Source organism: Pyxicephalus adspersus, chromosome 12 (assembly GCF_032062135.1).
Source record: "Pyxicephalus adspersus chromosome 12, UCB_Pads_2.0, whole genome shotgun sequence".
Lineage (NCBI taxonomy): Eukaryota > Metazoa > Chordata > Amphibia > Anura > Pyxicephalidae > Pyxicephalus > Pyxicephalus adspersus.
In genome coordinates this window covers 31,697,860-31,722,050 of record NC_092869.1, presented here as the reverse complement: position 1 = coordinate 31,722,050, position 24,191 = coordinate 31,697,860, and the positions used below count along the sequence as shown (strand labels likewise).

Below are 24,191 nucleotides of genomic sequence, written 5' to 3'. Positions count from 1 at the left end.
GTCCTGGCAGACATGTGAACCTGGGACCTAATGCTACAAAGACCAGAGTGCTGGTCTTTGAGCCATTGAGCCACCCTGCTGCCCTCATATTACTTGCCCTCGTAGCTTGTATCAACTGGAACCGTGCTGCAAAAGATAACCTTCTAAATGTTAAGTAAACAAAACAGAAAGAATCTGCCTGATAGGTAAACTGACAGTAAACAACTAAAAAGTTTTCTGACATGTACAGCTTTCCCAGGATACACCTAACTATGCATAATGGCTGCTACCAACACTACTGTACTAGTGGAGTAGTATTCATGCCTGGCCAGCTTTTAAACCCCTTGCTCTTGCTAAGGCTAAAATTTAAGTTTTAAGTTGAATACTCCTTTAGTTAATACCCAAAATAATAATTTTCCTAACAGCTGTGTAACTTTCACGCCGTCTTTTTGCAATGACGTTAGATGAACTTTGGGGACTACCCCCAGAACATTCCCAGTGATGAGCAATGGACTTTACGACCTCTGCTATGACCTCTGCCAAAGCAGTTGTGCAGTTTACCAGAGTGTAAATCCTAACAGACAAGTCAAACCTGTTCTTCTTGGCACAAAGCCCTCAAGCTTAGTACATGGTAGGGATCTATTATTGAAAGGGAAATAAGAGTCAATTCTTGCATAATAGTCATGCTTGGTGTGCAAAGCTAAATATAATCTTCCTTTCAAAATATAAAGAGAGATTTTAAATAAACAATTCAACCCCTGTGACGTCATGGCTACTAGCTCTGAGCTGCAAGACAAAGGAGTACTTTTCAAATCATTATTCACAGAGCCCTTTTCAGTGAGCGATATTTGATTTTCCAATTCTTGTACTGTCAGGCAATTTACCGTTGATGGTCATCAATGTTGTGATCCTTACAAATGAATACTACTGAAGTTTGATAAAAGGAAAAGGGGTGTGGAGTAAGTGTAACAATGCACAGGAGACTGAGGCTGGTTTTCTCTGAAATGTCCCACTTTAAGGTGCAGTATGCTCCAAGCAAACATTTCAAATTTTCTAATTAAAGCAAGGGGGTCTTTTCTTTATTTTTACCCTATGATTATGTCAGTAACACACTTTCTGTCTTGTGGTGAGGGATATGTTCAGACTGGCAGTAAGGTTGCAGTGCAGGGCCCGCTTCCTCACACCCAGAACGCTACCTAGCATCTCCCCTGTGGCCACCTATTGGGAATGAATAGAAGCAGTGCGAAATCATTCAGCATCAGCCACTACTGCCTGCTATAAAATGTTAAAACACTTGTTCATTAAGTAACAGCACAGTGGTGGAGGCAGCTGAGTGTCTACACAAGGTGCCAGCTACTGGGAGCCACGTGGAAACCATTGTTCCCGTCACCGGTCTGAACTAGCCCCAACTTACTGTACTATATCCATGGAGTTGCAGCATTCTCACCCTTTATTTCATAAGATTTTTGGGCTTGTAGTTTACAGATGATAGCTGTAAACATTGTTTAAGATTTTAAGTTGGAGAACAGTAAGTTGGAATTAAACCTAAATGCTGGTACAACAAGTATTCTTCAGTACAGAAAATATCATTGTCCTGAAAAAAATAAAACCCTCATTACATCTCTAAGGACTGAGTAGCTGCAACGTTTTTTCTTGGGCTTAGATATATTTTATAGCCGCTTAGGTATCCCACGGACTACCTGCCGAATGGTCCCAACCACCCTGGGATTGTTTTTCAGCATTTGTCTGCTTCTTTAGTTGGCAATGCCTGTATCATTTAATAGGAACTGAATCCACATTTTTGTGAGGATCGGTGGGAAAATAACATTATAATTTTAACATAAGGAAGTACTGGATAGACAGAAAATATCACAGATTGACAGAGGTCATGGGCAATGCTACAGAAAGTCAAGTCTGGGGTCATGCTACAGGTGATGGTCAAAGACAAGGGGGTATGCTTTAGAAAATGGTCAAAGACTATGCTGCTTCAAGAGGTTGCTAGAACTGACCACCTTTATACCCCTTACAAATCAACCACATCCACAACTAGCTGCTGAGGCCCATGGACCAAACATTAGACAACAAAAGGCTGCATATGGCCATGCGCTGCAGGCTGAACACCAGAGAGCTTAGCAATTATTCTCTGCTGTACATTCTCCCACCCCAGGTCTACATATGTGTTTTATACTTCCTACAGACTGCATCGTGGTATGGCAAGGGAGTGAATTTAGTATTTATGTGTTCAGTATACAAACAGACTGTATCAAGTGTGTGCACAATAAACTGCATCCAAACATTATGGGTTGATAAAAAAAAAAACACGTCCACACTTAGGAATGCTCAGTCAAAAAAATTTCTTTTTAACAGATAAACGGGGCATACATTTTGTGCCCTTAATACCTGTCCATGTCTAATTTTCCAAGCAGACTCAAGCGTATCCCTTATTATTCTCTTCATACAGCCACATTAGTACTTCACGATCATCGCAGGAAACCGTACAGCACGTTATCCTGGCTAAGCAAATTCTCACACTCAGAAATCAAGTGTCTGTTCCAGTAAAAGCGTGTAGGGAGAATTTTAAAACCCAATGTATGAGGAATATAAATAAGCTGAATCCACACATCTTTAGCCCACCCGCGTTACATTTCTCAACTTTTCCCTTGGCAGGAAATTACTGCACGCTAATAAAATATCAACAGTGATTTCACAAATCTGGAGCAGCTATAAATGGAACTTATTGCCAGCGACCCGCCAAGAAAAACCTACACATGCAGATTACACGACAGTCCTCCAAAACAGGCTTGTCACACACACACGGGGGATTCTTATTTACAAACAAAATATCTATTCATTAACAGGGGCTGATGTATGGCACTCCTCAGGTTTTATTAATTTTCTGTTTTCTTGCCAATGTGTCAAGTTCTAGAAAAGTTTTGTTGGAATAAATCAGACCCAGATTACTGGCTGATGACAATGTACAAATAAAGGAGTTCTTCTACATGGCTTGGATTTTCATGATGAAGTCTCTTGATAAAAATGGTTTTACATTGCTGGAGTATTTGGATTTATGTAAAAACAACATACCCAAATAGCGCTGTGCTCAGGAAAAACACGTATTTTTAATGGGTGCATTCATGAATATGAATAAGACTACTTTTTTATGTCTACTTTTTAAGGAAAAACAATAAAGGTGGAAAAGGGGGGGAAAGAGAAGTGTGTGCATATACACGCACACACACACACAATAATTAACTTTGCTCACCTCGTTCTCTCTCTCATTCTATCTGTAAATTTCTTATCAACACATTTGCAAGAACCTTCCTCAGTCCAAGTACTGATATGGATGGGTGAATGCAGGTACATAAAAGCCCAATGACAGTAAATAACATCAAGTCAATCCCCCACATCTAATTTATGAAAACAAACCTTTAATTCATAGGTATTTTTTGTTTGATCATGTCACATATCAGGGTTCTTCCTTTCCACTGGTACTAATGTGCATATTATACATATACATGTGTGTGTATGTGTGCGTATATATATATATATTCTCTACACACTTTTATTCTTTTGTTTTTGGTTGGTTTTTATGCTTTGACAACTATTAAACTGCTCTTCTTTGCACTAGTTGGCTTTATGACCAACAATGCATTACATTGTATCTGTCAAGAGAAAAGATCTCTTCAACAAAATGACAGCAGGAAAATGCAACATCATGGTAAAATGATCCACATGTAACTTAAGATCCAAGTTCTTAATGAGCTTCCCATTCAAAGCACCTTTATTTAACAAAGCGATGCGAGTGTGAGACAGAGGCAGGCGAGGCAGAGGTACCACCTTTGTCTGATTCCGTCCTTTTTATCTACAGGACAGGAAACTGATACTGTTCTCATACAAAGCTTTGTATGTGGGTAGACATACTGCCTGTGGAAGAAGTAACAGTAACAATGCTGAATAGTTCTTTTCTAGTAGGATGACCAATATGTTGTCTAAGATGGCACAGATGTGTCTCTGGACTATGAATATCATGAAAGGCTGTTGATCATGAAAAAACAAAAACACTCTACATAATTTATCACATTTGCTGTGCAACAATGATCATTGGGGTCTTTTCCTACACATCTATATGTACTTTGTCTTTATACAAGTTCCCTTCTGTTGTTACAATTTCCCCTTCAGTCTTAAATACACCAGAAGGTTAAGATTTCCATCTTCAATACAAGCTGTCTACATATAAGTGTCATGGGGATATTAGAATGTACACTTCAGGGATAAGGTAAACAGTTTACTGGTCTCTAAGATGACCAGCAAAATTTGGTATCACCATATCAAAACATTTAAATGCAGTTGCTATTCTTCTATATAAAAAGACAATAGCTCATAAAATAGTCACATTGAATGCACCATAGTACTACAGCTAAATCACAAAATCCAGGCTTACATACACATGGCTGAATTGAATATAGGTGAGCTGTTTTACCTGTAAAATAATTTATTTTTCTGTAAATCCCTACCTGAGATTTATTGAGTCCCACCAGAGTACAAACACCCTGATTACCTGGTTATCTGTGGTTAATAAAGAGTTTGTGTCTCAGCTGTGTTTAGCAAAAGATTTCTTTCTACAAGTCATGCAAATCGCCCCCCTCCAAGCCTCTGTCCTGCACACAAGTGAGCAGAGAAACATCTAGGAATTGTCCGAATGTTGGATGTCCTTAACCCGGGGACTACCTGTATTCTCATAAAGTTATATACATGTTCAGATTTTATTAAAAAATATTCCTTTGTAATATATTATATATATATATATTTGTAATATATTAAAGACATGTGAGAAATGTATGCAATGCACGCTTGAAAGGTACAGCTAGGCTCACTTTATCTTACCAGTATGTTTTTTAATTGTGGGAAATATCAAAAAAGCAATCACAGAATAGCTACATTTTAAATGTAAGAACTGCCCACTAATATTTAGGAGCTTTTACCAGCTAAGTTCCTTCGACTTAATCAAAAATAAATATCCTTAGAACACAAATGCTTAAAAGGAAAAACAAATCTCCACTTCATCATACAAAAATGTTCTTTCCTATGTACAAATTATCTTTTCACTTATATTACTTATATACATACATTATTTAAAAGTTTTATATTTTATTAAAACTGGACAATATTCCAAATCTGTGTGGATTGTATGAGCAGTATTAAAAAAAAGTATCTCCAGAGCATGCACAGATCAATACATTTATTAAAGTCAAGGGTGTTAAGTGCTGATAAGTCTTCCAAAATGAAGAGAAGGATTTAACTATTTGTCCAGTAATTCTATCTCCAACAATTAAAATTGGATTTCAACTCTCACCGAATGATAACAATTTGCTAATATCAAGGTCAGAAATGTTGCTTAACCAAACAAAACTTTAATTATAACAGAGGACATTTTTAGGAACAACAAAGACAGCGTTTTCCCCTTTTTTTTATTCAAGAAGTTTAAAAAACTCTGCAAAGGTTGTTTTATGTTTGTACGTTAAAAAAAAATTCAGTTAAGGGTTAGCCCACCTGAAAAAAGTTGCTCCATTATCCATAATAAAGTGAGTTTTGGTTTGTTAAGTATACCACTGAGAGAATTTTGTTATTGCTTCTCCTAGACTGGCACTATATAAATCCTGTTTATTAATAATATTAATAACTGCTAAAAAGTTGCAAATACTTGCTGATGTCAAAAATTAGCCCAATCATACCTCTATGTTATCTTTGAGTGCTCTTCTAGTTCTTATAAATCCTGTAATGACTTCAGATAATTGTTTCCAGTGCTAGATGAACAAACCAATGGTGTACACACAACATTGTTCCGTTTTATTGAGAAGGAATAAAGATATAGAATTCTGCTGCGCTCTACTTTATGGGAATGCACAGTGGTCAATCCTGACTGGTCATTTTGGTAATTCGCCACTGTAACTCCAACTGTACATATTTCAGATTTTCACCTGAGACAAGCACAACCAATAATCTTGGGTAACAATCACTTGACATGCCTATAAAGCTATAGACTACAGAATAATTAATATTTGTTTCATCTATATTGTAGAGATCTATGAGTGGGAATAGCTAAGCAGCTAAGTAAAAGAGACTGCAGCTTTTCCACCTGTGTCTCCAAAAGCAAAATGAATACATTGTAGACACAAAAATCTATTCTTGTGCACATGTATGATTTTCAGTTTATGGTAATTAGATGATAAATGACCAATTCCTCTGAGCTACTTCTGTAAAACTCCAAATTGTTATGTTTCCATTTTCTACAATAAAAGTCTATATTACAGGCAGCATGGTGGCTCAATGGTTAGCACTTTGGCCTTTGCAGCGCTAGGTCCCAGGTTCGATTCTCGGTCAGGATGTGCCCCTCACTCACTGGACTGGATGAAAGGAAGGGAAGTATAAGAGCTTAAAGATTTATGCAGAAACCTCGGGGTTCTTGGTGATCAGTCCTGTTAGCAGGTAAATTCATTGCAATGACAGGTTTGCTTTAAAAAAAGGAACATTCCACAAGCAGAACATAACTCACTCATATCTCTAAGCACCTCTAAGCATTCGGTCCATCCTCACTTTCTAGAGTCGCATGGATTTGCACTTTAAGAAATGTTTTTGTAGCAGGGATTTTAGAATTGCACACTATGGAAACACATTCTATTTTCTGTAATAACATTTATAAAACATAACAGGCCTATTGCTTAAGGCTCCCCTATCACTACATTGGGCCAGGAATTTGTCGCACCCACGTGGGCATTGTGGCAAATCTATACACACTGACTAAGAAGCAATTTTAATCCACCTTTATACTGAAGCTCATAACAAAAAGTTCATATATCTTAACACTGGCTACATTTACTAATGTATTTATATCCTCACAGAAGTGTTTCTGTAAAGCTAAACTTCTGGCAAGCGGTTATACACAGAGCTGTAATACCTATATCTGAAATGATTTATTTAACAAAGGCTTTTTAAATCTGTTTAGCCAGTTTTGTGATCCAGTCATCCATGCCTGACTGTATAGGTAGATCCTCTAATACCACTTTAAGTTAAAACAAGCTATCAGCTTGCACATTGAGGAGGGCAACATTATACCAATGAGGTTTAACCCTACACCATCATTCAACTGGCTACTAGAGCTGTCCCTGTCTTTCCCAGTTTGAATACTGCTGTATAGGGTTTTATAGGAGGTTCCTATGAAATATAATAAATTATCTGCCTACTTGTCGAGTTCTGCAACTGTTCTGGCAAGACATGTTCCCAATACGTTCTGATTTGAACGGTACACCCCTCACCACGACCCCTGAGAAAGGGTTGTTTCCAGACTCCCATATGAAAATCCTACACTGTCACCTCTTAGCAGCAGCCCCTCTATTGGCAATAAGCAACACCCCCTTCACAGCCCTTTGGGTCGCCAAAGTTAAGGACATGAGGATGGACGAAATCAGAGCTATTGATAACGATAAATTTACCGCCCGCTGGGCATACTGGAAGCGCTATGACACCTCTGCCACATTGAAAAGACGACCGAATTTCCTTCTTTCCTGACCTGGACCACCCCAAGTTCAACATCCCTGCATGGTTTTGGTGTCCTTATCCTGCTCTTCATACCCGCCCTCCAGACTCAACCCTCTCCCGTTACCCAATTTCATCAGCAAAAATTCAGGCTCTGATTTGGTGCTGTTTGTATCTTCTCCTTTTCCTGTTTTATATATTTGTAGAAACTACTCAAGCTACTGTATTACAATATTATATTCCTTATTATTTGCTTCTGCTTTTACATTGTATATTTACCTTCTGCTGTAATGTGCCTGCATTGTATTGTACCTTATTTTTAATCATTTTCAATAAACACAAATTGACCCATATTATCTACTTGCTCAGCTTTAATTGCACTATGGATTCTTTATATCTTATAAAAAAAAAGAAAGCTAAGTTTTATCTATAGAATATATTGTTTACATTCTGGAGAACATTTAGAGCAAAATAAGGAACACTGACTGGGCTTTTTTTCTCTTTAAACATCTAACTGATGGATTTCAATGCATTTAATTTACTAAATACAAGAATAAAGCAAGTATTCTGTTAGCAGTCTGGAAAGCAGCAGCAGAAAAAAAAATCAGTCAAGAGAATCCCTTTTTATTGGCAGTGATGGTTTCAGTTTCAGGGCCACCAAGGAAAGGAGGCCAGGAGGGAGATAATGTCACAAAATCCTCATTGTCCAAACTCAATAACTCACTACAGCTTTTTATCTGCTACAGTGGAGCCCAGTGGAACGGGTAATTGTGAAATGGATAGAACCGCAAGGAGGCGTAACCATGAAAGAACTATTTTTAATTGTGTAAATAAATGACTTGGCTTCTCGGCAGCTAATGCACCTTAAATCAATTAAAAGCATGAAGAATGCCTTGATTGAACAGCACCAGCCTAGGCAGCGCATTCCCCGATTTCCACTCATTTACTCTTCTAAATATAGGTCGCACTACAAATAATTACATTTCTTTAAACAGAATGTGCTTGGGCTGCAGCTCACAAATAAACTAATATTGAACTGTTGCAGTAATACACTGGATAGGGGAAAAGGACAAAATACACTAGATTACCAGGCATGTCACATTATTTACGCTCACATTTAACCCCCTTACACATTGGTTGTATATAGAAAAATGAAAGGTTCCACATTCTCCAATATACTTATTACTTATTCACGTGTAGCATACTAAAAAGAACAAGGTAAAATAGTGGCACTTATATACTATGTGTGGCCTATTTACAAGGCCAATAGACAACGGCCTGATTTATTAAAGTTCCCCAGGATTGGAAACAATGGACGATAATAAGTGAATCAGCAAACAAGGAATAGATCTAATCCAGGAATATAAAACATTTGGCAATAGCAAATTATTTTAGGAAATTTAATTCAGATTTTTGGGATCACCCATGTTCTGTCATGATAGTCTGTCTTCTCCAGTTTTGGAGAGCTTTATTAAATCAGGACCAATGTAACAAATAGTGACACAACTAAATGCCACCATGCTGACAAATAATACCAAATTCCCTAAATAAAAACACATACTGAACTAGCTATCTTTGTAGGGTGTATTTTACACTCATGAGAAAAGCTGTAGTGTATTTCCTATAAAATAGTATCGTAACATGGGCTGGAAGAGAATTTTTTTATCTCGTTTTGAAGGACAATGGAGTTAGATTACCACAATGTTGTAATGTCCAAAAATGGCACACACATGTAAGATATTCTGTCCTTCTGATGATTGAGGGTGGGGTGAACTACTGGATCATACAGAAAATGATGTAACATATAGGAACCTTCAACTGGATTTGCTGAATTGTTCTTTACACATTGTGATTTGTGTGCTTTCAAATGATATTTACCAACACATAGGCTATGTAGACAGGGCAGGTGATTCTTGCCCTATACAAATGGTGAGGCTTGTCTCGGGCAAGAATCTGACGTGTGGAGAGGTTACCAAACGTCACTCATGGATCCATCCTGACAGATCCACGAGCGACTAACAATGAACAACCACAATACTAGTGAACAGAGAAGAGCACAACGGGGTACTGCACACTCGTCTTACCCCTTACCTCTCCATAGAACAGAAAGGAGATGTGTGTACAGCACTCCTTTCATCTGTCACTCTTTTGTCACTGAAAAAGATCAGGAAATATAGTTTCCAGCAACGATAATTGATCGTGTGTACGCAGCCTAAGGGCCGAAAAATAAGTTTCTTAGAATAAGTATGCAACTTCAGATTTCTGGGCATCAGTTTAAAGATCAATGATCAGATTAGAATTGAAAATCATTTATACTAGTCCTAACAGTGACCTAACTGATGGGCACATTTTTATTAAGTGTATGTCTGATTTAGTAGCAGTAGCACGGTGTTATTGAGTGACCATGGCTTGCCTGGCTATTGACTGAAATGATGGTAAATACAAAAGAAGTATTTTCCCTAAATGTCTAAATTGTACACAAACAACAAAACACAAAATATGTAATTTACTTTCCTCTGATCTGGCCCAACTAAGCATTCCTTCAATTTTTATTATGCAGTTAATTGATCAACTTTCAAACACAAACTTTATTTCTTTTCCTTTAGTATGTTATTATACTAATCAGTGTGACCATATATTTGATCATTTTAATTGTGGTTTATATCCTATCTAAAATTTTATATTTAAATCCAGCCATAAATTAGAAGTAGCTTTAGAAACAAACTAGACCAAATACCAGTACAAATTTGGCTTTGGCAAATCCAAGCATGAATATACTTGTCCAGGTCATAAAAGCATGTGTGTATGTCTAAAGCTACGTACACACTTCCAATTATTATCGTCGGAAAACGAACGACGAACGTTCCTGCACGATATATACGAACGATCGTATAGCACCGATCCTGCACATAGAGATAACGACACGATCGTTCGTAGATATTGTACACACAATAGATACGATCGTTTGAGCGATAGAGGAACTATGTGCACGACAGGAAAGTGAACGAACGTTCGTTCATTACGCATGCTCAGACCATGGACGATCAACGAACGACCGTACACACGAACGATGTTCAACGATCGTCGTCCAATCCGATCCGCCGGTCCGGTCGTTCGTTTCCAACGAGTTTCCTCGTTCGTCGGCGTCGTTGGTTACTTTTTTACGAACGATTTTTTGCCCAATCGATCGTTCGTCGTTCGATTGGAACGATAAAAATTGGAAGTGTGTACGCACCTTAAGGCTACGTAAACACATCAGATGATTCCCGTCTGATAATCACCTAATGGATGATAACAGGTGAGAATCTGGCATGTGCAGAGCCCTCGTTGTCTGACGTTCCATCATCCATGTATGATGATGGTCATAATGGAAGTTAAGGGGAGAGAGTGCATCTGTGTGCCGCTCTGTCGTCCCCCCACCCCCCTCTCCATAGAGCAGAACAGTGCTGTATGTACAGCGCTCGTTTATGCATTATTCAGTCTTTTGTCGTTGGAAAGAATCGCAAAAGATCTGTTCCAACAACAATTATTCCATGTGTGTACCCAGCTTAGAGAGTCACAAACAAATCTCTCCATCCCCAGATTATCCTGGTGGGCAAAACAATACTCCAAAACTGTGTTTACAAAGGTGAAAAAAAGACTATGCAGGGCCCATTTGTTACTGAAGTGTTCTTCTTTTGTCTGGCCAATCTCTTAAGGATTAAATCAATCAATAGGCAGACATAGAACAAACACATTTGAATAAGTACATGTATTTGAATCTGAAATTTAGGGAATATGCTTGGAGGGGATCACACAGGAAAATCATTTAAAGATCTTTGTCCCTTAAAGTCTACATAACCATTTATTTGCATGGTTTCATTGAATTGTGATTCTAACATTATCGTGTTTGTTGCTGCTTTGTTGTGCTGAATAATGCAATTGGACAAGTTAGTGAACGTTGGGTGCACTTACTTTTAGATAATCCCTTTATATTTGAAGAATGAACTCACTTGATGAATTGTTCTAACTGCTAGCCTCATGAGATTTTACGCAGGTCTTTATTGCAGAAAGGGACAGAGGATGTAATGTTTCTCACCTGTCCGATCACCAATAAGCTATCAAAACAGCAGATACCTGGCAGCCCCATCTTCCCTTGTGGTTGGCAGGACTGAATAAACTCCCATGTGCCTGCGCAGGAGTTATGTTACCCTAGCCTGCATATTGCAATGCAGAAGGGAATAAGGGAAAAATTGGTGATACTCACAACTATACATATTTCAGTATCCTTAGGGCTTAGTTCTGCTTTAAAATGAGATCAGGTGTGATCACTATTATACTATATGCTGGAGGGCAAGATGAACCTTGGGACCTTTATTGCAAAGATCTCCCTGCTTTGGCTTTATTCACTGGAGGATCTTTGCACACCTCTTGCTGTGTTTTGCACATTACCCCACCAGCCAATAAATCACCAAGGAAGATAGCTCAGACCTGAGCAAGCAAAGTGGTGCTTCTTAGAAGTCTCATTTACACACAGACACAGCTGCAGGGAAATCAAAGGCAATAATAAAAATCCTTATTTTTCTCTTCGCATTCTATATTTGGCATAGCTTAAACAACTTAGTCCCTTCATCTATGTTCACACTAACCAAGCATTACCCCTGTGGTTAACTTCTTTGGACTAGTACTTAACCATCTTGAATAATCACTGAAAGGAATGGGAGTGTTAAAAATATTTTTTTTTTTGCTGGTGTTTAAGGCTTTGCAGTTTTTTAGAATGTCCATAAGGTATCTCAGAACAGTCTGCAGCTGAAACTCTTTTATTTACTTGAATACAAACACTTTCCAACCGCATTTGCAAGTAGATGAAAGTGTTCTGAAAGACAGCAGATGATCGCATGATCCCCTGTGACATGGGAACCACAATTCAATCACAAGAGATTACCAGAGCATTTTAGTAAAAATGTATAAATGCAAGTCAGAATGTCCTCACTGTTCCTGGGAGTATAACAGGTACAAATGAGCAACCGTAAAGAAGGTAATCACGCAGCTGACAATTAGCTTAAAAGGTCACTTGATATTTATATAAAAAAAAGCACATAGATATATTTACCAACTGATCCAATAATTCCTGCTTATTCTTTCTTTTTATCTTTTGCTGAAGTTCTTCTTCCTTCTGTATAAGAATCCTTCTCTGTTCATTCTCATGCCTTTCAACTTCCAGGGCTTCTTCTAGCTCTTCCTGCTCCCTTGTCTATGTCAAGATATACAGACAGGTTAACCAATATTATCAAAGATCACTACAAATACATTAGATCAAAATATTCACGCAAGAAATACTTTACAAAACATTATTTGGATGCAAAATAGCTAGATGCTATAAATATTATAAGATACAGTAACAAGTTTGTCTAAAAACCTTATAAATCGATAGGAAAAAAGACTGCACGCAGCTTAACAAACCAAAGCACTTTATGACTCTTGTTCATGTAGTTGTGTGGTAAATTTTAATTTTCTGATCATTTCATTATCATCCATTGGACATCCTGCTCACCAACAAATAGTATCACCAGTTTTCTCATAGCTGAAGCATGGAACTACTTGACTGGCAAAGACTGAACATATACAAACAAAATATGAAAGCATTTTACATGCAGTCAGCAATTTAAGTAGCAAGTAGTGTTCTCCACAGCCCCTTTTAGCTGGGCACACCACCCTCAGTAACCACCCGGCTGTTTTTGGGTGCTTACTTAAAGAATTTGGTCACAATACAGGGACTGCCACCCACCTACAATTTCTTTTGAACCGGCTTAAAAAAATTTCTGGGTTCAACACTGGTCAAGATTGATAACCTAACTGGATGGGTTTGAATTTGCGAAAGCATTGTGTGTCATAAATAACAGAAATGTATTTTATAAAATATGGTTATTAAATTGCTTTCATCTTTTCATTTCCCTCAGTGTTGTTGACCCCTTTAGCCACTTCTTGTCTACATACACTTGCTGCACGGTCAGCTAAACATCTCTATTTTCAAGGTCCTCCCTCTGAAAGTGACAGTGGACCATGCCGTTGCAGAGAGCAAGAGCAACCATTATAATTCTCCATTAGAGATTTAAGTGACAATAAGGTGACTGTGGTCAATTTAATGGAAGTATATGAGATCTTAGTGACTGCGTTTAGATCTACTTTAAGGAGTAGTCCACACAAAAAGATGACACAGGTGTTCGGACATCCTTAACCCCAGGAAACCATTGTCTTGACCAGAGGAGAGAGTTTCTTTACTACATACAACCACCGATCATAACTTACCAATTATAAATGTGATTTAAGTATACTTGGTGCATATAGTAACCGACATTATAGCAAAACTAAAGATCTGCTTTGAAAATGTGTGCTCTACTCAGGCAGGTCCTTTATTCCAGAAAAGGTGATGTCCCTTCTGCAACAAAACATATTTACGTGCCTGATCATAGTCTTACTATGGGTAAAAAAAATGCTCAGCTTAGCATGCCCAGCTCTGCATATGTTGCTGGAATACTGGGACTGCCAGGACAGAACTTTTGCGAGTCTATGTGGGAATTACAAAATGACGGCACCTGCATCAGAACAGGGACAGATGAGCATATTTAAAAAAACTGCGACTAAGCAAGTAAGGTTATCTTATTGCAGAAGAGACATTTTCTGTCCCTTTTGCAATAAAGAACCTGCTTGGTCAAAACTTTGTATTTCTAGTGTTTAGTTCTGCTTTAACAAAAAATGGAGCAGTGCCCAAATTCACACAGAAGAATCACAGTTAAAAAAGGCAAAATTACTATGGACACTGGAACTTTATTATAGATCATCAGATAATATTTAAGCCATTCACAGTACTTAAAACCATGGAACAAAATAAAAGAGAAAGGGAAACAGCTGGCTGATCCTTTGATCCTGTATGAAAAGTTCCAGGATCATAACATTGCCATTTCCAGCTATGCTATCATTAGCAATTCAATGTTTCAGCCTTGCTAGTGAGTTTATAGTGACCAACACTTATAACAGCTTACGACAAAAGTCAAAGAGTAAAATCTTAGCAGATGCTACCATACCTACCAGTTTTATTTTGTTTCTTGCAATGGTGTCTTTGTTCAGCTTTTGGTACATATCAATTTTCTTTTTCGTGTTTTCAAGATCGACATTGTTGGTCATGTTGAACACTTGCAAAGTAAGAGGGAACAAAAAAAAAAATGTGTAATTGTGAAACGAGAATTTAAAGCAAACCAGGTGTGACGCATGGCATTTTCTGCAGTCATAATAACTAGCAATGATTTATATGAAGCAGATAGTGAGTAACTGCACTGCCCTATTAAGTCAATCTGGTTAAGGTGGCAAACGATCCCTAAATTTAGTGCTTAGCTGGCCCACTAGCAACTATGCAAGTTTAAGCAAATAAAGTGATTATACACAATTAAAAATAGGCTAGGCTATCAAGCTGTAAATAGATGAACACCTCACTATCCCACCATTGATTGCTCTCCTGAAATACCATGGAAGCTGAAAAATCTTCACCACCCAACACAGCCAGGTGTGTTGGATTTCTGGTACTTCTTCCTGTTGGAAAAGTAGAATGCTACAGATTTTTCAACCGGCAGGGAACGAAGGCACTGTTAACTCCAGCAATAGTCCTGGAGGTACGTCCCCCAGTGGACAATTATATAAGTACACTACTATAATTTATTTTTAATAATTATTAGGAGTTACATATACTAATATTCCCTTTATACATGTCAATAAACATCTCATTTTCAATTACATGATTCCACCTGCTACCTACTAGGATATAAAATTAGGCCACTCCTCAGGTGTGGGAATAGGGGACTGGCAAGTAAGATTTTCACTACAGCCTTTTTCACAACCTTTGAAAAAGTTATAGAGGCATTTTGAAAGGTTATTTTATGCAGAACTACTGGATATTCCAAAATATGATATCCAAACAAATTTGGTGATACAGCCACCCATGCCAGACATCACAGCTCGGTCTGGGACCAAGACTATGAATACAGCAGTACCAGACATAGCCCCAGCTATGTTGCTGAATAGATAGGTCCCAGGTTTGAATCTCGGCCAAGGCTCTATCTGCATGGAGTTTGCATGCTCTCCCTGTGTTTGTGTTGGTTTCCTCCCACCTTCCAAAAAAACATGTGGTTAGGTTAATTAGGTTCCCCCACATTGGCCTTAGACTGCGTTAATGACATATGACTATGGTAGGGACATTAGATTGTGAGCCCCTTTGAGTCACAGCTAGTGACATGACTAGGAACTTTGTAAAGCGCTGAGTGATATGTAGGTACACAGCTTTGCTATACCATTAAATGTTATGATTTGGCCCAGCTTCACTCACCACATAATTCAGGGAATTATGGAGAAAGAAATGTTTTCCATTACATTACAATGTAATGTAATGTGTCCAATCCACCCAAAAAGGCCCAACCTGAATTTGGCGACACTTCATAACAGCTAGTAAAATGTATTTTTCTATCTACAGAACACACCTACCTATTTCTTCAATTTCTTCCAGAAAATCATTGTAATCTCTCAGAGATGGAAAGTCTTCTTCACGCTTATTATATCTACCAAGAAATAGAGAGAAATTTAAACATAATTCAATAATTCAGCAACATCCGTGCTAGCTAATGGACGTCAGATCGATATAAATTTGTTTTATTATATTTTCTCAACGTGAGGTGTTACTACCTAGAGCTATTTGTCAGATGAAAGGGAAAACACTGCAGGATGCATTACAGCACTTCTCATTTTAGATCATTCCAACCTCATATTACTGTAAAATCCTGAGAGGACCTAGGTTTTCACACACAGGTATAATAGTAGTATTTACAGCAGAGTACGTTACATGAACCCGGCTCATCTTTCACACATTTATGTTCATTTCACTCACTGACAGATTTATACATGCAGAGGTAAATTTAGAACACTCCGTGAAAGTGACTGAACTTGGAGACGGATGTGGCCCCTCCATGGCCTGAAACCTAATAGCTTTTATAGACAGACTCTCTCTTGGGCCATATTCACACAAGTATCTGACAAAAGTGTCCCAGGGCAGACCAATACTTTCTTTTACCCTTTAGTGCTGCTTTGAAAGTGAAAAGTCATATCTGATTGTATGTAAAACAAACCTATGCAATGGATTAGAATAGATCATATGTTGTAAAGGCATTAAGATAATTTAAGCTTCTAGTTATAATTTTAACACATTGTTTTCACTGCAGGTGTTTCAGGTAACCTCTGCCTATGGATTTTCTTATCATATGCTCAGGTAAAGTTCTCTTTAGAATCCACCATTTCCAGGAGTGTCAAATTCCTTGTCCCCCCCGTGTTCTGTAGTTCTTGTCACCAGGCCTACATAAATCTTCCATAGTGTATTGACAAATGAGCGATCGGGAAGGACTGCTGTTCACTTCTATGGAGAAAAGTATTGCAGGTGTCATGTGTACAGTGCTCATTTGTTCATCTGTCACTGGAAATGATCATGAAAGACTATTTCCAGCTACAGTAATCTTGTGTACGTAGTCTTAGACCTTGGTAGTCAGTGCCACCGGACAACTTTCCCGAAGCAATGGAAAGAACCCTGTGTAACTGCAACTCCCAGAACTGTCCACCTGCTGTCCACCACTGGTGTCACCCTAAATATAGGTAATGACTGAAAGCTTATATTTAGCACTAGCAGAGTAACTAGGCACGTAATACTGCTCTGCTAAACAGGATCATACATTAGATAAATTAACTTCCTAAACATATTCTACATGCACCCAAAAGGTAACAAAGCAAGAAGAAACACTCACATTTTTAGGATCTTCTTGCGGATCTCCACTTCTTTATCGATGGTGGGGTCTTCAAAGAGCTGTATTCTAAAGTTGCTTTTCCGGAGGGGAGTGTTGCATTCCTGGCAAGTACCAGAACCTCGAACAAAAAGCAACTCAACGCAACTTTCACATCTAGGACAACAAAAAAAAAAAAAAAGGGAAACATATTACACCGAACAAAAAATTGTATCATCTTTAAAGCTTAAATTAATGTAGCTCTAATATTTGTTTACTGTATTTCTTAATGTAAGCAGTGTAAATACTTCAATCTCAGTTGGTATCAGCCTTTTCCAGGCCATGGCATAGAAGAGCTTAGACTGGGAGACAAGCCAATCAGCTTTGAGGCAGTGCGCATGTGCCAACAAGAAGAATTCTGTTGGAAGTTTGGAGCAGAGTGATGAGCTCTCTATCTGAACACTTTAGCTGCATCCTCATTCTGGGTTCAGGTATTCTCAAGGTAATAAAAACAGAGGATCAGAACACTACTTGGCGATTTGGATTTATTAGAACTAGGTCAGAAATAGCAGCTCACATAATCCCAATGTTGACCAGATAGTAACTCTAATTATTATCATGTTAGAAACAGGATCAAGGATCAAATAGGTTCTATAGGCAAATCCTTTACTTTACTTTTAACCACAACACTTCTGTGTTCTACTTATTTCAGGAAGCAGCTCACCTGGACGTCAGCCTAACATAATGTAAACCTGAAATTAGCCATAGTGCTGTCATTTACATTTCGCTGGACAGACCAAGAGTCAAAATAAAAAATAGAAGTCCTTATTGGCATACTTGCTTTAGCAATGAGAGGCTTCATATTTCTTTCAAAGTGAACCATCAACTTTTTGAAAATTTAAAACCACTAATAAAATTTGGTCAAGGGGTCCGGGGAACATGCGATTGCCTCACGGGATCAGGAAGGATTTTTTTTCCCGTTGGAGCAAAATGTACCAGGGTTTTTTTTTGTTTTTGTTTGCCTTCCTCTGGATAAACTATGTTTATAGGTTTTTAAATCCGGGATATGTTTATTTCCCTAGGAGTTGAACTTGATGTTTTTTTTTTAACCTAACTACGTAACTAGATAAGGAGCAAATCCCATAAATTGCACCTTTGGACAATACCACTCTTATGATATTAGTATATATTTGATTTTTTTTTTCCTTCTGATATTCTAATAAAGTTATTAAAACAAATGATTTGCCTTCAAAAAAGACTGTAAATCCCTTTACCATGAAAGTCTAATCTGTTGTAGAGAAATCTACACCCAAAATCTGCTCTGTTTGGAATGTTGGTCCTATGTTTTTTTCCCTACGATCAGTTGTTTTTCCATGTCACCTTTCTGTGGCCACCAAGCACAGTAGAAGACACAGTAGAGGAACACTAACAGAGGTTTCGTTTCCCAGCAAACCCCAATAACGGAGCAGAATCAGAAAGCCCAAGAAGAAAAGGAAATTTTTTCATTTTTTTTACAACTTTGAGAAGTTTCATTTTAACAACAGAGTTATTTAAACTTGTTACTTGAGGTATTGCACAGCGGAAAAGTCTAAAGACATTTCTATTCATAGGTCACCTGTAAACACCAAATTTAGGGATAACTACAAACAACAGGACAACTATTCCAATGTCAGCTGTCTTAGTAAAGATTAGGAATCCTGGTAATGGAACACAAAAAAGTAGGTTTTTTTTTAACACTTAAACCTACGTTATACAAAACGAAATAAAACCGGCTGTACAAACAATTTAAAAGATGAAATTCAGCTTTATGTTCAGTCTTGCATCATTGTACTTTGTACATTGTATTCCTTGATCTGATTCCTTGCACACTAATAAAATTTCCTTATTCTGATTACTTGCACACTGTAAGATTTTTACAATGTGCATTAAAAACCACAGGAAGTCAGAGAAAGACCATATTACCTCCTGGTTTGAGGACATCCATTAGCCTATTCCTCCCCAGCTTTACTGCCCCTGGCCTGCCCTTTCCATCATGTGGGTATGACCTGGGCCAACCTGCCATGCAATGCTCACTGCTGCAGACTGATGTCCATCTATCAATGAATTTTGGTATTTGCATTTCTTCTCCAAAGTTCCAATCCATTGTCTGCTAGGGACAGCGGACTCTTGAGAAGTAACTGAAGCAAAGTATAATGATGGAAGATATAAACAGAACCCCACTAGTTCCTCTTATCAGCCATGACCTACCAGAATTGTATTATTATTATTTAGGATTTTTAGAGGGCCAACATATTGCCCAATGCTTTGCAAAGTCCATAGTCTAGCTGTCCCTCAAAGGGGTATTAAGAGCAAAAAATTATATTATCGTTGTATCTAAAATACAACTAAAACAGATTAAACTGCAGCTATATGAAGCCAGTGGATATAAGAATATTTCTTTGTTCAGCAAAAGTTGTTTTTCTGCATTTACAGAGGGTTTACGCCGCCCAATTAGATGTACAGAGTAAATTAATAACAGTGAGCTGACAGTCTTACTCTACTTTGCAGTTCAGTTTACAAATGAACAAAAACCATCAGTTGTACACAAAGCCCTTGTATAAAAGGAAATATTATACACACTACTTCAAAGTGAACCAACACAGCATTTGCACAATAAGATCAACAAGAAACAGGTTTTTGCATGTTTATTTTTAAAGGCGTTTTTGTGATTTTTGCACGAAAGAATCAAGCCTCAATTATAATCTGACTAGCAGCTGGCTTTTCAACTAAATTTTATGTTGAACGGCTTACTCAGATTGATGTAGTGGGGGTGAAAGCTATAAATTTATTGTACACTTTATCGTCACATGATTCCTCAATGGGCAAGAAGCCTGAAATTCAACCATTCCAAAAATAGCTGGGTGGTTACTGAAAAGTGCTGGGTGGTGCACCCAGCTAAAAGGGGCTGGGGAGAACACTATACACTTATATTCTATACATGATTTATTGCACTTTCTTAGATTGTAAGCTCTTTTGGGCAGGATCCTCTCCTCCTCCTGTGTCATTGTTTGTCTGTCTGTCATTTGCTACCCCTATTTAATGAACAGCACTATGTGTTGGCGCTATATAAATCCTGTTTATTTGTAATAAAAAAAAGTTACTGAATAAGAAACCTAACTTGTGTCCAGGTAAAAAAAATCTGATATTTATCCGTTATCTGCTTGCAGAATTTCACAATTTGAGGAGCACAATCGTTAGGCTATGTACACACCTCAAATTTCTGTTGCTGGAAACGATCTTTCTTGATGGTTTTCACAGATAAATGACCCAGCGCTGTACGAGTTGACAATGAATATAGTCTACTACTTTACAACTACAATAAGATAAAAAAAAAAAAGAGAAATCCAAAATGTTATAGCTGTCACTAGAGCAGGGGGTGAAGAAACACCTGCCAAGGAAAATATCTGTTCCAGTGCCAAAGTTGGGATTTCTTGCTCTTTTGCTTACATTGAAAAAAAAAAGGAAGTGAGGAAAAATCTGTTTTTCTTACATTATATGCAAAGACCAAATGGTAATATTATTGGATGGTAAATACAATTAGTATCCAAATATAATGTTGTGAAGTTCATCATCCCCGAGTATAATAAACCTAAACAGTAAATGTTGCCCAATTAAAAAATATTTTCATATCAATTATTAAAACAGATGATTTCAGATAAAAAACACAGATGATGTACCCAGTGATCCCCAATGGTTCCTGCAGTGCTTAAAATGCATCATCCTAATAAACAGTAATCTAACAATGGGTTGATGTTACACAGTAAACAGTATTATTCATAAAGCACTGTGCACCTGGAAGTATAAAGGCCAAACCCTCAATCAATTACCCAAAGAGGATATCAATGCTTCCCTATTCCTAATACCAGCTAAGTATGACTCAACCTCCCCAAAACCTAAATATTAGCAAAGTCAACAGAAAAGTTTGTGTATCCAGGCTAGTCATACCTGCTTGTCATTGCTCCTAAAGAAACATCAACCTAATTTACTTTCAATAGGGAACAGAAAGGCAAATAGGCAAACAGAAATACGTCAGCTTAAAACAGATCTAAACCAAGAGACTATGTAAACTGGCATTTATGAGCTGGTTCTAAAAACTGCTCCTTGCCTGGCTGGTGTTCGGATCCTTTATTACCTTTTAAATCACTGACCCGAAATACAGATGTAGCTTAAAGCTTATCTAAACTCAGAATTTTAACTTTACATAAAAGGGTAGACAACCCTTAAGTAAAATTTCTGTGTGTTTGTTTTTTCAAGTGCAAAAAAAAGTATGCAGCACCGCCCCCTAATTCTGAATGAACAGGAGAGCAAAGCCTCCCGGGATACCTACATCATGCATCCCGGGAGGCTCATGAGTGCTCCTTCTGCACATGCCCGACCACCTTTCGTCAAAAGGGAGAAAAAAGCATGCATGCACAGTGAAATAGGCAAATTTTTTTCCCAACTACGACACACGCGTCTGGGTCGGGTAACGTAATAAGAAGAACCTGGAAGAGGGGGAGAAAATGGCGGCGACCGGAGCGCCAGCCCGAAGACGGATACCGGGAGGACGTGGGACCCGATGGAAGAGATCTCCGGACCGATGGACAGCACTGGGGAATTGAAGGTAAGTGTGTTTTTTTTTTGTTTTTGCTCTTTTTGAGTTCAGTTCCTCTTCAAATGTTTAAAAAAATAAAAATCGATCAAGACTTATTGGGAGCGCAGAGCCTTCCAGGATACCTACATCACCCATCACGGCAGGCTCTGGCTGCTATTTCTGTGCATGCCCCGGCATACGCAGAAGAGGCATTTTCCTACTAGGGGAAAAAGATGCCGATCTCACGCGTGCGCAGTGCGAGAACAGGTGATGAAGAAAGAAGACTGAAGAAGAAGATGGAAGTGAAGACCGAAGATCTTGGCGCCTGGCGCTTCCTTTGTGCCGAAACGGGGAGGAATTCCAGGACAATTTGGGACCAAATCGAGGGAAGGACCGGCACCATTGAGGGACCTGCCAGATTAAAGGTAAGTGTGTTTTTTTTGTTTTTAGTTTAGTTCCACTTTAAGACTGATGACACCAATGGCAGCTTCCATCATCTTTATGAATAGTTTCAAACAAACCCAGGATTTGCCCACACCTGGAAAAGCAACAGATTTGCTTCAACACATCATCCCGAAACCACATACTCGTCTATCTTTGATCTCAATGTATTCAGCCACGAAAATAACAAAATTAAAAATCCAGTCCTCCCAGGTACAGGGAAAAGGTCACCCCTTTATTTTTATCTGCTGACTGACCTGATGCTGCCCCACCAGAGCACACATGGTCTTTATTACTACAGAAATCCAGTAGCTAATGAGTAGTAGTAGGTAAATGAGCAAAAGATGAGTATGTGGAGGGGCATGAGGGTAAAGGGGTATAGTAAGGTAAGCCTATCCCAAACTTTTAACATGAGGAACCCTAAACACAACTTTGGGACTTTAAGAAACCACTTCCATAATTAATACTCCTGCAGCTCACAGTATATTAGTGTGATGATCAGTGGGAAGAATGCTTCTCACATTGCTGGCCATTGGGAAGAATGTCACCCTTACAGAAAGCCAAAAAAAAGATTGATGTCCCTAAACTGACCTGAGAGGCACAAACTGCTAATTGCTCAAGGAACCCTTGTTGAGAAACATTGGTGTAGGGGGCATTTAAACAAAGCACAGTTTTGGAAGTACCCTTCCACTTTTCCATGCAAAATTAAAAACCTAATATTGGGCCCAAAAGAGAATTACGGTAACCTCACTGGAATCCCTGGATATGAGCAGCTTTTAAACCCTCAGCAAAACTATTAAATGTAAACTAGCAGTGTATGTATGTACAAAACAAAATGCAAACACTATAAGGGGCACAATGACAGCGATAGCATGAAACTTGTATTGCACAAGACAAAGAATCCATGAAGATTATTTATTAAGCAACACACAGAGCTTTCTTTGGAATATATTTTATAAGCTGAATAAATATAGGCTTAAATTGAAATATCCTTAAATATTTTTTTTGATATCTATAAATACAAAACCAAGCTGGGATGATTTACGTCAGCAGACAAGACACCCAAAGTCAATATGCTGTTTATGGCGATAAAGAAAGCATAACTGCAGACACTGGACACCCTTGCCTGTCCTAATGGCTTGGAAGACAATGACACAATGGGAGATCACATTACAGTAAACACACAGTGTATGCAGTATTAATGCTCTGCAACTGACATCATCTAGTAAGTGTCAGGCAAGATCACAAACACCATCCTATCCAAAGCAATGTAAACACGGCACATACATTTCCATGGATTGTGGGTCTAGCAGTTTACAGGCTTGCCCAATTTGCTATACCAAAGAGCAATGATAGTAAAGCTAAGTAATGGACAGCAACTGGACTCCAAACATTTTCAGGTTAATACAAAAAATAGGTAACTGTGGATTAGCTGTTTAAAGTACACACTTTGGTTGCTGGATCATTCTATAAAACTACGTAAAGTGAATTGGTTGCACACAAAGGGCAAAGCCAAGGGTTTATGTACCTACCTTTTATACCACCTAAACATAATTATTTTATTTTTTTTGCTGCTCCACCACTTCCTACAGCTGCAGGGAGCAGATAAAGTAACTTCTGTTTAAGTAACTTTTGTTTTAATGCTTTTGAGCTTACACAGACTAGGATTTTCTTGCCTTTCCCCCAGCAACAGCCTGGGCAGTGTTTGAGCAGCCAATAACCAGCACAGCAACCCGTCACATAGAAGAAAAGGAATGAGCTATAAGCTTCCCATACCTGGAAGTACCGGAATAAGCCAATTTCCTCTAAATCGTTTTTGGTGTTGGTACTTGACT

General features: G+C 38.2%; 1 protein-coding gene across 1 annotated transcript in view; it reads right to left on the bottom strand.

Moving 5' to 3' along the window:
• The window catches only part of MNAT1 (MNAT1 component of CDK activating kinase), a gene marked incomplete in the record, with an annotated part of 90,621 nt that overhangs the window by 47,662 nt on the left and 18,768 nt on the right, over positions 1-24,191 (bottom strand). Inside the window, 4 exon segments of the mRNA XM_072427756.1 lie at positions 12,605-12,745; positions 14,581-14,684; positions 16,024-16,097; positions 17,328-17,480. Coding sequence (XP_072283857.1) covers positions 12,605-12,745; positions 14,581-14,684; positions 16,024-16,097; positions 17,328-17,480 — 472 coding nt within the window.